The 15179-nt window shown below is 37.4% G+C and overlaps 2 protein-coding genes across 3 annotated transcripts; both read right to left on the bottom strand.

Annotated features, from left to right (window-relative positions):
- Positions 1 to 206: 206 nt before the first annotated feature.
- On the bottom strand, positions 207 to 6291 carry LOC144215989 (HMG box-containing protein 1-like). Of its 2 annotated transcripts, none has more exons than XM_077745257.1 (11): positions 6200 to 6291; positions 5043 to 5202; positions 4740 to 4920; positions 4208 to 4328; positions 4002 to 4116; positions 3597 to 3721; positions 3104 to 3260; positions 2871 to 3015; positions 1947 to 2234; positions 1423 to 1564; positions 207 to 873 (listed from the first exon to the last, which is right to left on the bottom strand). In XM_077745257.1, the coding sequence occupies exons 2-11, from the start codon at positions 5113 to 5115 to the stop codon at positions 856 to 858; spliced, it is 1365 nt and encodes a 454-aa protein (XP_077601383.1). In that variant the 5' UTR covers positions 5116 to 5202; positions 6200 to 6291; the 3' UTR covers positions 207 to 855. The 2 variants fall into 2 exon arrangements, with proteins under 2 accessions (XP_077601383.1, XP_077601384.1); XM_077745258.1 differs by having other exon boundaries at positions 218 to 873; positions 3600 to 3721.
- Positions 6292 to 7006: 715 nt separating this feature from the next.
- On the bottom strand, positions 7007 to 14300 carry LOC144215343 (cAMP-dependent protein kinase type II-beta regulatory subunit-like). Its single transcript, XM_077744205.1, has 11 exons — positions 13902 to 14300; positions 12744 to 12779; positions 12179 to 12231; positions 11657 to 11740; positions 11189 to 11295; positions 10833 to 10986; positions 10406 to 10507; positions 10247 to 10321; positions 9954 to 10022; positions 9500 to 9635; positions 7007 to 8757 (listed from the first exon to the last, which is right to left on the bottom strand). The coding sequence occupies exons 1-11, from the start codon at positions 14251 to 14253 to the stop codon at positions 8624 to 8626; spliced, it is 1302 nt and encodes a 433-aa protein (XP_077600331.1). The 5' UTR covers positions 14254 to 14300; the 3' UTR covers positions 7007 to 8623.
- Between the last annotated feature and the right edge of the window lie 879 nt (positions 14301 to 15179).

Genomic DNA, 15179 nt, shown 5'->3' with positions numbered 1-15179 from the left:
TTTTTAAAAATAATTTGCCCACTGCAGTGTGTCTAATGGTCGAAATGTCTAACAAAAATGACTAAAAGACAATGAAAGCAACTCCAGGGAGCACAAAACACACACTAGTCAATCCAAGTTTAAAAAAAATATTTATAATATGATACACAAGGATATTCTGTGCAATGTAGGGTTGTGAAACCTGTACATTATGAACATTTTGGCGACCTGAAAGCAAGAAAGTGGCTGGTTGGTTACCAAACCGCGGCATAAAATACAAACAAATTTCCATTGGAATAAAAAGGCTGTATAGTTCATGGTTACATATTTATATCAAGATATAAAGTGCAATAGGAATGAACACTGACAGCGAAAATGCCTGAAGTGCTCTGTGACTTAAGTGTAAACTGATCACGGATCAACATATGGCGGAAGTCTATTAAGACAAAGTCGGCTACAGATTCCAGGGAGATTTGATGAAATTTATCAAACATTATCAAAAGGTTACCATTTCTGTGCAATATACTGAAAAATATCATCAACAGTTGAATGAGAAATGTCTCCATAGATCCTCTCGTAGACAATTATAAATAGACGTGTTGTCTTTTGCTATACTCAAGCATACGTAGCACCACAGGCTAATTTGCGTATGAAATAAAATGAGATTATTCCTGCCAAAAGAGGAATACAACCTCCTTTGCATTAGAGAGAGAGAGAGAGATAGAGTAAGAAAATATATGCATTTAGTTAGTGACTACACGGCACGCTGGCTTTTTATAGTTCATCCTTGTTCTCCTTCTGGTTACAAAAGCCGGTGAAGACGGCATCATCACGAAAACAAGGCATCAAGCGGCAGGTCTTCGTGGATTGATCCTTTTAAGACTGTTGGGAACCCTGTTGAAGTGAGAAGACATAATGTCAAACTCTTGCATGCACTTGCATGCATAGTGCATAACAGTAGGACTGTTATTTGAGAGTTCAATGCATTCCATGCAATGTTCCCTCTAAGCTGCGCACTACTCTCGTCTTCTCTGCGCAGCAGCAATCATATGCCGTGCAGTAAATAAAATCCCAACTTTTTTTTACCCCCATGATGGCGCCGTGTACGCGGCAGGTGTGGCAGTAGCTCTGTCCACTCTTGTTTTTTTGTGTTTTACAGAATGTTTTACATGAAAAATTAGAGGGAACATTGACATGCACCTGCTTATGGCAGGTGTGATACTGATGTGCCCATAACGAGCCATGTTGATGTCGCACACACTGGTAATCAGTGCACTCAGGGAGGTTGTCTTTCTGCCCAGACCAACGGAAAATTGGAGGGAACATTGATTCCATGATTTCAATTTTTAGTCATAACATAAAAAAGTTATTTACTCCCAACTCTGAGAACAATTCTGTCGGGTCACTCCAAAATCAAGGTGGCCTTTGTTTGGCCATGCTTACCGAGTTGGTCCTTTTGCGCTTCCAGCAGTCAGGATTAAGACGCTTCTGCTCTTCGGCCAAAGCTTTGGCCTCCGTGGTATACAAGCGCCGTTCCTCGCTCTTCATCTTCTTCCACTTGTCACCCAGGATGACACTAATGGCTCTAGAGAGAAATCAGGGCCAAGATTTTCACATAAGTTAGTGTCTGCAATCCCAGCTATAAACATGTATATATAGAATAAAATCCACACAGCGTTGAAAATGGCATTTTTTATGTACTGACCGTCATTAGTGAACCACTACTAATCACAGCTTGGAATAATAAAATGTTGTTGTATTGCACCATTACAAATCCTCTGTTAATAAAGGTTTTGCCGTTTTTCTTTCAAATAATTGTACTTAATTCATTAATACACATAGTACCATGTTAAAATCATGTTTTAAAAAAAAAAAACTAAAAATTAAGATGCACTAGTAAACTTAATTAATGACTGAAGGCTTTGAGTTATTCATTACATAGAATCAGTGGAAATAAAAGTGTGTACCTGTTGTCTTTTCCCGGATACATCTGCGTGTACTCCACTCGGTACTTTTTGGCAAACAGCATGAAGGCGTTCATTGGCCGCTTGCATTTTGTGGGTGTAGCACCACCATTACCCCCAGAGGATTGGCTCCTGCTCGACTTGCCGCCCGCCGACTGCAGGGAGCCCGAGTGCCACAATTTGTCGCGGTCCGGACTAGCACCGCCACAGCTGGATAGGGAGGTCCGGCGCTGGCGAGCCATGCTGCTCAGCACATACACGGCAGACGAGTCCAGCGGGGTGAAGTCATAACTGTGACACAAATACACAATTTTGCATTGGCCATCTGTAGCTATCAAATGGGAGTCATAGTTGAGCCAAATTTGGACTTTTGTAAAATTTGAAACATCCTACTCAACTTTTATTATTTACTATTATAATCATCAGGCGGCTATATCACTCAACAGGCCCTGTGTATGAAAGCGATTCATACTTAAATAAAGTGATACCACTGTAAAATGTGATGATGGTGACTGAAAATGCCATTGTATTCATTGCAATACGCAGCTTTAGTGACACCTCGTGGCATCTATAAGGTAGTACATTGAAATGACAAAGACAATTAATTACCTTTTACAACTGACACTGACATAGATGAAAAAGATACTTCAGTACATAATTTTTTTATTATTCATTTATTATTATTATTTCACCAATTTATGGGTTTTGACTTTTTGCTGATTAATTGATATGGCTTTTAATGAAAACTATTGTTTGTGGTAAACGCAGTTTCTTTCCAGTGCACTTACCAAGTGATTCTCCAGTCACCATCAATTATCATGGTATGGTTATCTTTTGTTGTGTTTTTTTTTTAAATATTGCCTGGGATTAGATTAGACCTATGTACACAACATATCGTAATAATACTGGTGTGTAGGTGATACGTACCTTCTAAATGTATCAAAAACAACCGAATCGTCACATTTAATGGCATCTGGGTGGTTTGGTGGCAGACACGTATCGCCCAGCTGCATTTCGTAGCAAGGAATTCCATGATGCACCACAGTAAGGCTGGGATAAAAGGAGGCCCAACCTGTCAGCACACACAGACAAATATTATAATTAAAACACACATTTGATACTTTAACTCAAATGGTAGATCAGTCATTAATTTCCCATACCTTTACTTTGTACAAAAAAAGGGTGGTCCAAACGGCATTCGGCAGTTAAGAGACCGTTATCAGGTGAGCCAGGGTCAAAGGTCAGCTTCAGAACTGCTTGGCCGTAAGACAGTGTCTCCTCGTGACTTACGAGCTTTAGCCCCTGAGAGCCAAACCGCTGGGGTTGTGGGAAAAGGATAACAGGTTAGAAAAATGTCATTATAAAATTCAAAAAGAAAAGCCACACCCCTATGAAAATATGACAAACCTAACTAAGACTGTGACCAAAAACAACATAACAAAAGATGAATAGAACCTTGAAAGTCATACAAATTATTATGGGCAGTTGGCAGCATACTAAATGGATAAAACAATAATAAAATGACAATTTCTATAGAAAACGGTTGTCCTTATACATTTAATTAGCCTGTAGATTGCTGCCACTTAGTGGTCGCCCTGCAGAAAAGAAATATAGTGGAATACACAAAGAGAGGTTTTGGCCATGAGTACATACAACCTTAATTGAGGAAGAGCAGGATGGCATTATGCTATCATCATCAGAATCGTCATCAGAATCTCCGAGTTCATCAGCCTCCTGCCACTCCACGTTTGGGCCGCGATGAAAACGGAGGCGAGTTCCTAGAATGACAGAGATTGAGGAAAAAAAAAATCACACATACATCAATAAAACAATGATTAAACTGTTTAATGAGAAATAGAACATGGCACAAACAGTCCATTGATAAACTAATGTGGCAGATGAAAATGGATAAATAATGAGCAGAATCCGAAAATTAAAGTGAATAAATTATTTTGCTGCGTAGGATCATGTGATGCTTGCTACCTTGGCACTGTCACTATTTAAGAAAGATGTGTCTTTTTGTATTGTGCTGTATGGTGTGAGTGACAAATCACTAACCTTTCAGAAAGCAGTGCCAGGCTGTGGAGGGCCATGAATGGGACCATGCCATGTCTTCATCATCAGAAAAAGACGACGACATGGAAAAAACTCCAGACTCGGACTCACTGCAGGCCTGCAGCAAGGCAACAATGATAAAAGGCGTGAATGAATCCCTTTGGCTTTTTTTTTAAAGAGGAGTTAGGTAAGTGTGAATTATCTGTTACCCTGACACGCCTACGTTCCCGGAGGTGTCCTCTAGAGGGGTTTGGTGCACTACTGGCCAGAGGAGGACGGGCGTAGGAATGTAAACTGTTGCTGTTGCCAAAGATGTGAACTGGAGAGGATCTGCAAATGGACAAAAGACCACAACAAAGGCATGAAGTCCAACTGATTATCCACTCATGACTTCAAACATCATCGTGTAGGTCTAATTATGTAAACTGGACACGTATATTCTGGTGAGAGCCAAAAAAAAGCCAAACCCTTTTGAGTAAATTTAATTACAGCGGGGTCTTTTGACACAAGGTGCTTGATTTATGAGTTTCATGAGAGACAATGTTATATCTCCATCAGTGTGTGTGTGTATGACTGTGCTAGTCACTCACACACTAATTTCTATTGGTTGCCATACGACAATTTCACCTTATGATCCTACCTCCGGACTGGATTAATGTCATAAGCTTCATATAAACCGTGTTAACTAAAATTCTGGTTTTTGACTAAAAACTAAATAAATAAAAGGAACATAATGCAAACCTCTTATAAGGGGAATCTTTGAGCAGCGGGCTCTGAGGACTGGTGGCAATGTTTGCGAGCTCAGCGAGCCAGTTGGTGTTGGCGGAGCTGCTTGCCTCCTGGTGCGACACACCGGCACCCACCTGGAACAAGCCAGGGGACCGCTGATCCTCTTCCACTTCCTGCAGCTCTGGCATGTCATCTGTATGGACAACATACGTATATATTTTGCATTTGAGGTGGCCAAACCCATATATATATATATATTTTTTTTTTTTCTCACGACTTGTCGCACGCACAAATCTGATTTTAAGTATCCGTTACCATAGTCCATGTTGCATCCAGGTGAGGGTGCCAGGTCTTCATTGCACTTAAGCGGATCGTACATCTCGTCCATTTTCTCAATGGTGTGTTGAATCCTCTTAAGTTGTGGACATTGGGGGTGCTCACTCAAATTCTCCTGTCATCGGCATCATCAGATTACCTGGTTTTGGGTGGAAAAAAAAAATATATTATATATATCAGAGAAATCACTTGAGTCTTGGCTTGAGTGTAATGCATTATCGAAAACATAAAACTTTTCATAATCGAACATTTAAAATTAGGACTTCATGGACCTTTTCTTTTCTGTGAGGCCCTTGTATTGAGCCCTTTGTGTAAGCGTACCTAATGTTATGGCCTATGGGTGGACGCTCTAGTCTAGATGCAATAGTATGTCATGGAATGCAATGTAATAATCTAAACAATAGAACCACAAACGTAGCATTTGATTGAATTGGATGTCATTGTGTGATCGTCAATAAATGTGATGCAGAGGGGGGATTTCTTTGTCTCTTAGTCGCCACTGTGAAGCGATAGGGATGGCCACGTGACCGTGTGCATTGAAGGCCGTGTTTATAAACTTGTAAGGGTTCCGCGCATGCGTAACAGAGCTCATTCATTCCCAACTGCGCAGCCCTGTCGAAAAACAGCTGCCAAAGTGCCGTTTAAATAGTCGCCTATCGCGCTTTTAATAACGTATTGATTAATATAATCACTGATTTTTGTTGTCAAAAAGGTCATTTCAAAATCATGGTACAGAAGAAAAGTAGGGTTGTCTTTCATTTTTTCTGGATTTTCGCTGTAAACAAAAGAATGTCAACAAGTTGAGGCATGACGCAACCTCTCTCAGTCCCAGTTTTTAATGAATGACATCGCGATGACCATGTATCCACATTTCAAGACGATCCAACACATTTGAATGACTGGAGTGGCCACATCTGGATCGCTGACAGAGACAAAAACAACACGAGCGATAGAGGGGGAGAGAAGAAAATCGACGGTCAACCTGCCGTTCGACGGTCAAAAACGGGTTGACAACCTTGCTAATCTATGACTATAGTGATAAAAATACACACTGTACGCTTTTCTTGCGAATAAAATCACTTTTAACCTTTATTTTTTCAAGGGGCGAGAAAAAAAGTATCAAAACACTCACTTACCAGACCTGTCGCCATCAAGAAACTCTGGTATTCACTGGAGGGCTTGGGGAGGTTCTGAAACGAAGGCATTCCATTGGATAACTGCATGTTCCATGTCTTTAATACAGTGATTCTATTGGATGTTCATGTTCAGAAAAACATTAAGGGCAGGCTGTACTTTGTTGACCGTCGTCTGATTGGATGAAAGTCCACGCCTGGTACTGCCCACAAACAGCTGATTGGCAAAAACATGAACAATGCCTTTAACTATATCTATGTGTATATATATATACACAGAAAAAATACTATATAATACTATATAATATACAGAAAAAAATAAAATATTTGACAAAAATATGTGTGTGTATATATATATATATATATATATATATATATATATATATATATATATATATATATATATATATATATATATATATATATATATATATATATATATATATATATATATATATATATATATATATATATATATATATATATATATATATATATATATATATATATATATATATATATATATATATATATATATATATATATATATATATATATATATATATATATATATATATATATATATATATATATATATATATATATACACATACAATTTTTGGAAGGTTTATTAGGATGTTGTCTCTAGAATGTTATTAGTTTTATTTTGTATTCATGGTCCAACAAGGGTAACAATTATGCTCATTTTAGTACAATTTTGTGAATCAATATTTCTTAATATTTTTTTGAGAGTAATTTTCATTAAATTTGGTCAACAAATGTCCTTGGGTGGCAAATATACACAAATAATTACAAAAGTGGTTTTATTGACATGAAAAGTGAAACATACAGTCATCATTATTGGTTTGTGTCACAGGTTTATGTTTAAAAAAAACAGGTATCTGAAAAAGTAATGGGGGGGAAAAGGATTCTTTTCAAATTACTTAAATTGATATTGAGCTAACAATGTCCTGACGACTTAACTAAGTCAATCTAGATTCATTGGCTTGCCTGTTGAAAACTATCCCTAAAAAACTTTTTTGTTGTTGGTCGAGGTAGACATAAGCATACTTGTCAAATATGCTTCACTGACACACACACGCACACACAAAAGAGTATTACCTATATTTTACTGAAAAACAACAAATAAATTCATTATTACCATATGTGATCATATCCATAGTGGGGCAACTTTACTCACTATTAAATTGTACAACACTGAGTTGGTAGGTCCTTAAAAAAAACTATCTAATATCTGTAAGGTTTTGTTTGTTTGCTTAAGCAAAAGAATGGTTGTAAGCAGAGGCAGGAGAAAGGGGGGGTGTATTACTTGGTGAGTGAGAAAGCCCCCTCTGCCCAACTTTTATATGATACTTTAATCATGTTTCTTTTTTGAATGGTGATAAAAAGATTATATCATGGGGTTAATGAGTCACATAAGGCTAATCAGACTCAAAGATAAAGGACGCTTCTTTAAGCAATTAGTAGAAATACTGCCTTAGATCATACACAGCTAGTGAATATCAACATACTTTTTGGCAATAAAGTGTAACCAAAATGGATATCACTGTATCACCTTCATGCTCAGTAAAGGTTTCAGTCAAGAAAAACAGGACATACTGTAAATATAAGATGATGGTTGACTGTATATTAAAAAAACACAAATACTCTACACAAAATATAGGATTAAGACAATTATAGTAACAAAAATGGAGCATGGTAAATTCCATTTGCACTAAAACAAATGTTGCCCTTTACTTAGAATTGTCCTGTTTGTATTTTATGAATATATGTGTGTGTGGCTTAACTTTTTAACATAAAACCTTTAATGTGAGCTGTGTGGTAACCAGAAATGGAATGACTTACTAGCTGCATAAGATGTTTGCTGTATTTCTATACTAATTGAGAAATTGCTTAAAGTCTCTGTCATCTTTATAAGAGTTCAAAGACATACCTACATAAAACAACCTATCATAATCACGTGTATTACTTTTCAATTTCTCTTTTTCATGTGGTAACCTTTTTATTGGAAGCCCCACCTGAGCTCTGTGCCCCCTGATTCCGCAAAATGCTTCACCATCTCAGGTAGTAGGCCAAGAGGTACGCACATTTAACAGGGAAATACTCCAGGAAAAATGGCGAGATACCAGCAAGTCTACATTCTGTTTGAGCCCAAAAATTGCCAACTAGCGCTTTCTTTCTCTGCTCAAACAAATGGGACACAAAAACAGGTCAAGTTTACACATAAAGGGCGATTGAACAGAAAAGGAGCTTTGAGCAACTCTGCTTTGGCATACGTTACTTTACTGCAAACACGAGAGTCTCACCTTGATCGTCTTGTAAGAAATGTTGTTTTCTTAATTTTCTTTTTCTTTTTTTAGAGGATACAAGGGGGATGCAGAATACCCATCAGTCTGATGAGCAGGGTCACGCGCACTGCTGCTCGATCTCCGTGCGACCCTCAAACAGCATCAGAAGTTGCTCCTCATAGTTAGCAATGTTCCTTTTCATGATGTCCATGCATGGGCCCAGAAGACGCTCAAAGGCTTTCACATCCATCACTGACAGAAAGATGAAAATATGTTATGACAAATATAAAGCCCTACATCATGACTTGACTTTTGGGTTTATTTTGCTTTGTTACTCAAATCAGATCTTAAGTAAAAATGTCTACATTGAAATGATACAGAAATGTCATTCATAAGTAAGTATAAAAATAAATACATCATAGGCCATAAAATGAATTTCTGTTTTTCTTTTTTTGCCTGATTTTTGTCACCGTAGAAGCAAATTTAAACAAGAAGCGGTTTGGTATATAGTGAACAATACTTTTAAAAAAAGAGGCTGTTTATTGCCACTCACACCAGCTTTTCTAAAACAAATAAATACATGTTATTTATTTATTCTAACCACATTTTTCAGTTGTTCTGCTAGTTTCATAATACCGAATAATGGGAACCACCATAGTGGGCTAAAAACTTATAATCAAGATCACAGTGCAGTAAGTGCAGTGTATTTGAACACAAAATGCACCAAATGTAGACTATTACAACACACATCTGTGCAACTTCATTGAATCGTTTTACTCTTTGAAACATTAGAATATTTTTGTAGATTTGTTGCAGTAGTTTCCTTCATCATCTAATCAACACTCACTGTACTTAGTACAGTACTAGTCATGCCATTTTCATTCATTTCAATGGGAAAACTATCTTTCAAATATTGAAGTGTTTATGCATTTTGCATTTTAATTGACGTTATAATAAGGGCATCCTATTAGTTGACTGTATCTTGGATATTTACCCAGGCATTTGACGCTCCCTACAGCATAGGCGGAAGCAGCCCTTGGCTTGTTTGTGACGAGCGCCAACTCCCCGAAATACTGGCCTCGGGAGCACGTGGCGATTTCCACTTCCTCTTCGTCCTGCCCGTTTTTCGTCTGGGAAACCAAAAGTGCATGACACAATAAAACAAACCTCAAAATGTTAGGTCCAGGGGAGGTTTAAACATAAGGATGACTGGCATGTCTGTAGCCTAGTATTATATATAATATATACTAAATCATAATTTTTAGTCACTATTATGACAAGAAATAAATGTTATTCTCAATAAAATTGTGTTTTTTTTGTTTATATGTTGAAAATTCATTTTTTAATGAAATTCAAGCTGTATTACATTAATATGAAGTCACAATATTATAGAAATACAACATTATATTAAAAAGATTCCAAATTTTACTTCAGAAAGCAAAACTTACCCTGCTCCTTTTTATTGTGATCCTAACTTGGCCAGACTCCACAATGTAAAAACAATCAGCCAATTCCCCCTATCAACAAAAGAATATGATCATATTTAGAATTTTTATTACATGTTTAATGTACTACAGATGGGCAAGTGGGATCTGTTCACCCAAAGTTCACTTAGATAGGCTCTAGTACCCCATGATTTGGATATTTTAACTAATTGCCAGTTAATATTATCAAATTGAAAGAAACCCCCAACATGGTGATGAACTAATTTTTGGATAAAAATAAAAGCAACATATCTCACCTGTCCAATAATCTTTTGCGTGTCACAGTACACTCTAGTAGATATCACATCCACCACCTTCATCCTCTCGGAAAGCTGCGGATAGACAATTATTTTTTCAAAAAGTCATACTTCTCAATGTCAGTAGGCTTAATACTAAAATAAACACAAAGAAAAGACCTCCAGTGATGTGAGAAGTGGGAGAGTTTCAATGAATGCCTCGTACAGCTTCCTCTTTTTGGCGTTGTTCTTCACAATGATCCTTCGAAACGTTAGACGATCCTGACACAAACACATTTTTAGTTGTTGTCAAAAGTGTTTGCAGTATCTTTTTCAGTCTATAAATTAACTTAGTTGTTAATTTCCCTGAACACTATGCTGACTACACTGCAATGCTTTTAAAGTCAAATTCAGAGCAATAAAATGTATCAATTTTCCATAAAGTGTTATTTTGACTTAGAAATCCTTGTTCAATTATTTTTTATAGCAGACAAGCCCAAATTTGAGGGAATTTCAGACACACCAGTGATAATACAACCAAACCTTTTCACAGGTTTAGTCAGGGAATGTATTCAACTTCTAAATCAAAGTAGAAAATGCAACTCACAAGGCACCAGAGGGCTCCAGGCAAGGTGGCGATGATGGTAGCTGCTCTGGGCGTGTTGTACATTAGTGCCAGTTCTCCAAAGCTGCCACGGTTGTCGTAGCAACCCACCAGCTTGTCGGCGCCGTCCACTTTGACAGAAATGCTGAATGTACCCCTAAAAAGGGACAAGGACAAAGCCATACACAAGTGTCCAGGGAAAGAGAATACCAAATATGTTTGATTATACAATGTACCAGTGGCAGTGATGGAGATTCTATTCATTAAAAATGGAAGGATTGGCTGCAGGTTCAGGGTCATTGATGGCAATAGACATCAAATTCCTGTGGGTAGCCATGATTGGGGTCGTGTGATATTACCTTTCAATCACATAGAAGTTGTCCCCATCGTCATCCTGGTCAATCACATGTTCCCCGTCTATGCAAAACTTCTCAAACATGGCGTCCAACACTTGAGACATTTCTTCCTATATGGGGATAAAAAAACATAAAAAAAGGTTTTACATTAACTGATGGTAAGCATTTTCTAATACATTCTGGCGGTGTGGATGGTCATTTGTCTCTCTTTGTGTACTACAACTGACTGGCGACCCATCTAGGGTGTAGTCTCCCTTTAGCCCGAAGACAGCTGGGTTAGGCTCCAGCAACCCCCGCAACCCTTTCGGGGATGGCCAGTATGGAAGATGAATGAATGAATGAATAGATTCTGAAATGGCCGTTACTTTAAATCCTATAGTCGGCTTTCGTAATTTTTTTTACCATGCAGATTTGTCATTTGTCCCTCTTGTATGTCTGTGTTTTGAATAAAATTTCTTGAAATGTACTCACAGAATCCAAATTCTTGAAAAGAAGAATGTCTCGACACGCTTCCTGTAGTCTCTGTCGCTGCTCGTCTGTTTTGGGATGTGCAACCTGTGCATTGAATTTGTGTGGTAATTAATTAAACTGTGGTGAGAATACATTTTAATTAATGAATAAATAAAATAATAAAATGTATCCCCCATTACATTTAAAAGAGCTACACAAGCAAGTAATACTAGTTTTAAAACTGAGCAATTTAGGATGTTGATCGGATGAAAATAAAATTTACAAAAAAGATCACAATAAAATGCTTAATACCACAAAAATAATCACAAAGCCCCCACTATAATTAGATAAATTAAAATAGGTAATAGACAGCAATGTATCAAAGTATGAAATCACAATGATGATGGGGAAAAATGTTTTTTTTCTCATTTGACTGGATAAGGTGATGTCATTTAAGTTTGTCCCATTGCACAAACAAGAAAATAAAGGCAGGGATTGATATAATAAACTAAATAGTAAATTGATGAATAAATAAGCACTTACCCTTTGCTCTTTATCTTCATCATCTTCATCGGGATTGAAGGCTTCAGCACAAACTGGACAACAAAACAGAAATATATTTACTTTACTCCAATTTAAGGTATCCCATAGTTGGCTGGGATTGGCTCCAGCACCCCTCACAACATTTGTTAGGATAAGTGGTGCAGAAAATGAATAAATGAATGATTTATTTAGGTCAAAATCATCACTTTATGTTTTAAAGCCTGCAGCTTTGCAAGGTGGATAAGAAGTTGGTTAGCACAAAACCTGAGATATTTTAGATCAGTTTTTGTTGTTGTTTTTACTTTTGCATCCCAAAAACAATCATGTTATGTAGCTTGACTGTAATGCCAAGAATGAAAAAAATAAATATATCATTTTATGGGATAATGCAATGTGGTTATGAAGCAAATTAAGCTTCCTTCTTGAGGAACCACAATAGTATTCATATTTCTTTGCAAGAAGGACTTGGAAAGGTTTGAGCTGAAGACAAATCAAAATATTGGGATTTGAAAATGTCATGATTGAATAAAAACCTAAGGTGGAGAGACTTGCCATTGTAACTCACCTGATGCTCTTCTGATGAATCTGTTTATGATGGGCGCTGCAAAAAATCAAACACAATGCATATTTAAGTCAATCTGGGGCTTTCCTTGCACTGTAATGACGTCCACAGTGAGCTTTTTTAAGCTTGGCCTCATTTGGAATATTCAGCAGCGCAGAGAAACCTCAATGAGGACAACGTGCTTTCAAATATGTGGACCTCTTTCAATTGCATTTCAATGACACACAACATCATGCACAAAAGCCTTTATAAGGCAAATTTGAGCTGTTTCAATGAGATATTATCTGAACAGTATATTTATGACTGTGGTTTGTGCAAATGTACTAATATATAACTCACACCTGTCTCTAATACATATTAGGATGCTCTCCTGCAGCTTCATTTGTATAAAGAAATATATATAAATTAAACTATGAGCTTTACGTGATCAAATTAGAGCAAAATAGTCATTGTGAATGATTTGAGGCCAAGTATACTTAGGGAGAACTGACATAAAATCAAATAAACTATGTAAAAATAAATAGTAAAGTGGTGGAAATAAACACAAAACAAAAAACTAAAAGGGCCTCCTTCAAAAATTAAGCCACATTTAAAACATTTTTTTAAATTACATTCTAGCTATAAAGCAAGAAAGTCAGATTCCACGAATTAAAAAAGGCACTCAAATAAAAATACCCCCTAAAAAAAAGGTTAGCCAGACAATACAGCACAAATTTTGACACAAACTAAGTTAAAAAATAGGCTATTAAACATTATGAGTAAAGATCTATTCCATACATTGTCATTTCTGTACGTGTCCTTTTTTGCAGAGCAAATAGGTTGCATGGTCCAATGAGCTAAGATTGCTATGCTACATCCTCCACATCATGCCATTCTACACTAAACTGACAAAGCAACCAAAATCTCAAGCCAAATACAAATTCCACTAACATATACACGAGCCTTTAGCAAAAAAATCTGAGCATTTGTGTATGTGTTCTGCATCATTGTCCAACATCATCCATGCATGCATGGAGCCTGCAGGCCCACATCACGCAAGGCCTACTAAAAAAGAGGTGTTTGAGCAGAAGTCATGTTAATGGCTGAATCATTTGGGAGCATCCTGGTGGTACAGCATTCCATGCATTACGGTAACATCCATCTAAAAGCAGGTATATATACCTTGAAAATCATCATCGTCTTCATCGTCATCTTCTTCTCCTCCGTTCTCAGAGTCGATCTGCATGGCCTCGTCGAGAAAATTCACTGCCTTTCCTCCTCCTCCTCCTCCTCCTACTCCGCTAGGAGTCCTTGCCTGTCCGTGCTTCGAGAGCGACGGTGGCGGCGGCTCCCCGTCATCTTCATCCCCGTCTCGGCCGAGTGGCGCCCGGCGACTACGGCTCCGTTCTCGGTCCTTGAGGCGGGTGAAGTACTGCAGGGCGAAGTCGAGAAGATCCCCAGGTTGGGTCCTCAGCACTTCCACGGTAAAGCTCTGCAACAGCTCCGTCAGGCCCGCGGGGATTTCTATACTCATTCCTGGGGCGTGCGCGCGTGCGAAAATGAGGAGAATAAAGACAAGGGTGGGGGTAAACTAGAATGGATTAGATGAAAAGTCCTTGGATATCGTGTCAAATGTGCGCTTTTTGCTCATGAAAATGCCTCTTGGCTACGAGATTTATCAGTAGCAGGAGCATCGTCGTCGTCTTCTGATGATGATGATGATGATGATGGCTATACAGGAAACCCACGCATGTGACCCAGGTTTCCATGGCAACCTCTCATCCAATGGTTGCGCACAAACAGCAGGGGAAAGACACTCCTCTTCCTCAAAGCACAAAATGCCAAAAAATATGAATGTGTGTATTGCATGTGTGGTGATCCAAGAAATTTATCAACACAGCACCAAGAATCAACAAAATACTAATTTTGCTACCATTTTCTTGGTTTTAGAAGTCTGTTGACTGGCTAAGAAATGCAGCCATTGTTACATCCATTGTATTTGAACACTCAAAGATTATATTGGTTGTCACTACTAATACAGGGATTGAACCAGCACCTATATGTACCCCTTACTTATATTAAGGAAATGTATGAAATGGACTGTTAAAATTTGGATATGCTAATTGATGTTATGACCCAAACAATAGTTTTGCCTCCTTGGTAAATAAGCATGAAAAACTAACAAAAAAACAGTTTTCTTAAATTGACTTGATAGTATATATTTCAGTGGGCAAAGAATGATAAAGAACTTAAAATGGAGATACTTTTTCATGCCCATGTATGAAATATAAACACTAAACAGTATTGTTTGATATGAAAAAGCAAAATTTAGGATATTTTTTAAAAGTTCTTTTACCAAGTAAACATTTATACCTTCTCAGTCATTTGACTTAGATGCAAAGGTTTGTGCAATTTATGTCTCGTAAACAGGTTTCAAGACAAAAATGTTTGCATTTAATT

Source organism: Stigmatopora nigra, chromosome 22, assembly GCF_051989575.1.
Source record: "Stigmatopora nigra isolate UIUO_SnigA chromosome 22, RoL_Snig_1.1, whole genome shotgun sequence".
NCBI classification, from domain to species: domain Eukaryota; kingdom Metazoa; phylum Chordata; class Actinopteri; order Syngnathiformes; family Syngnathidae; genus Stigmatopora; species Stigmatopora nigra.
This window is presented reverse-complemented; position numbering and strand designations above follow the sequence as displayed.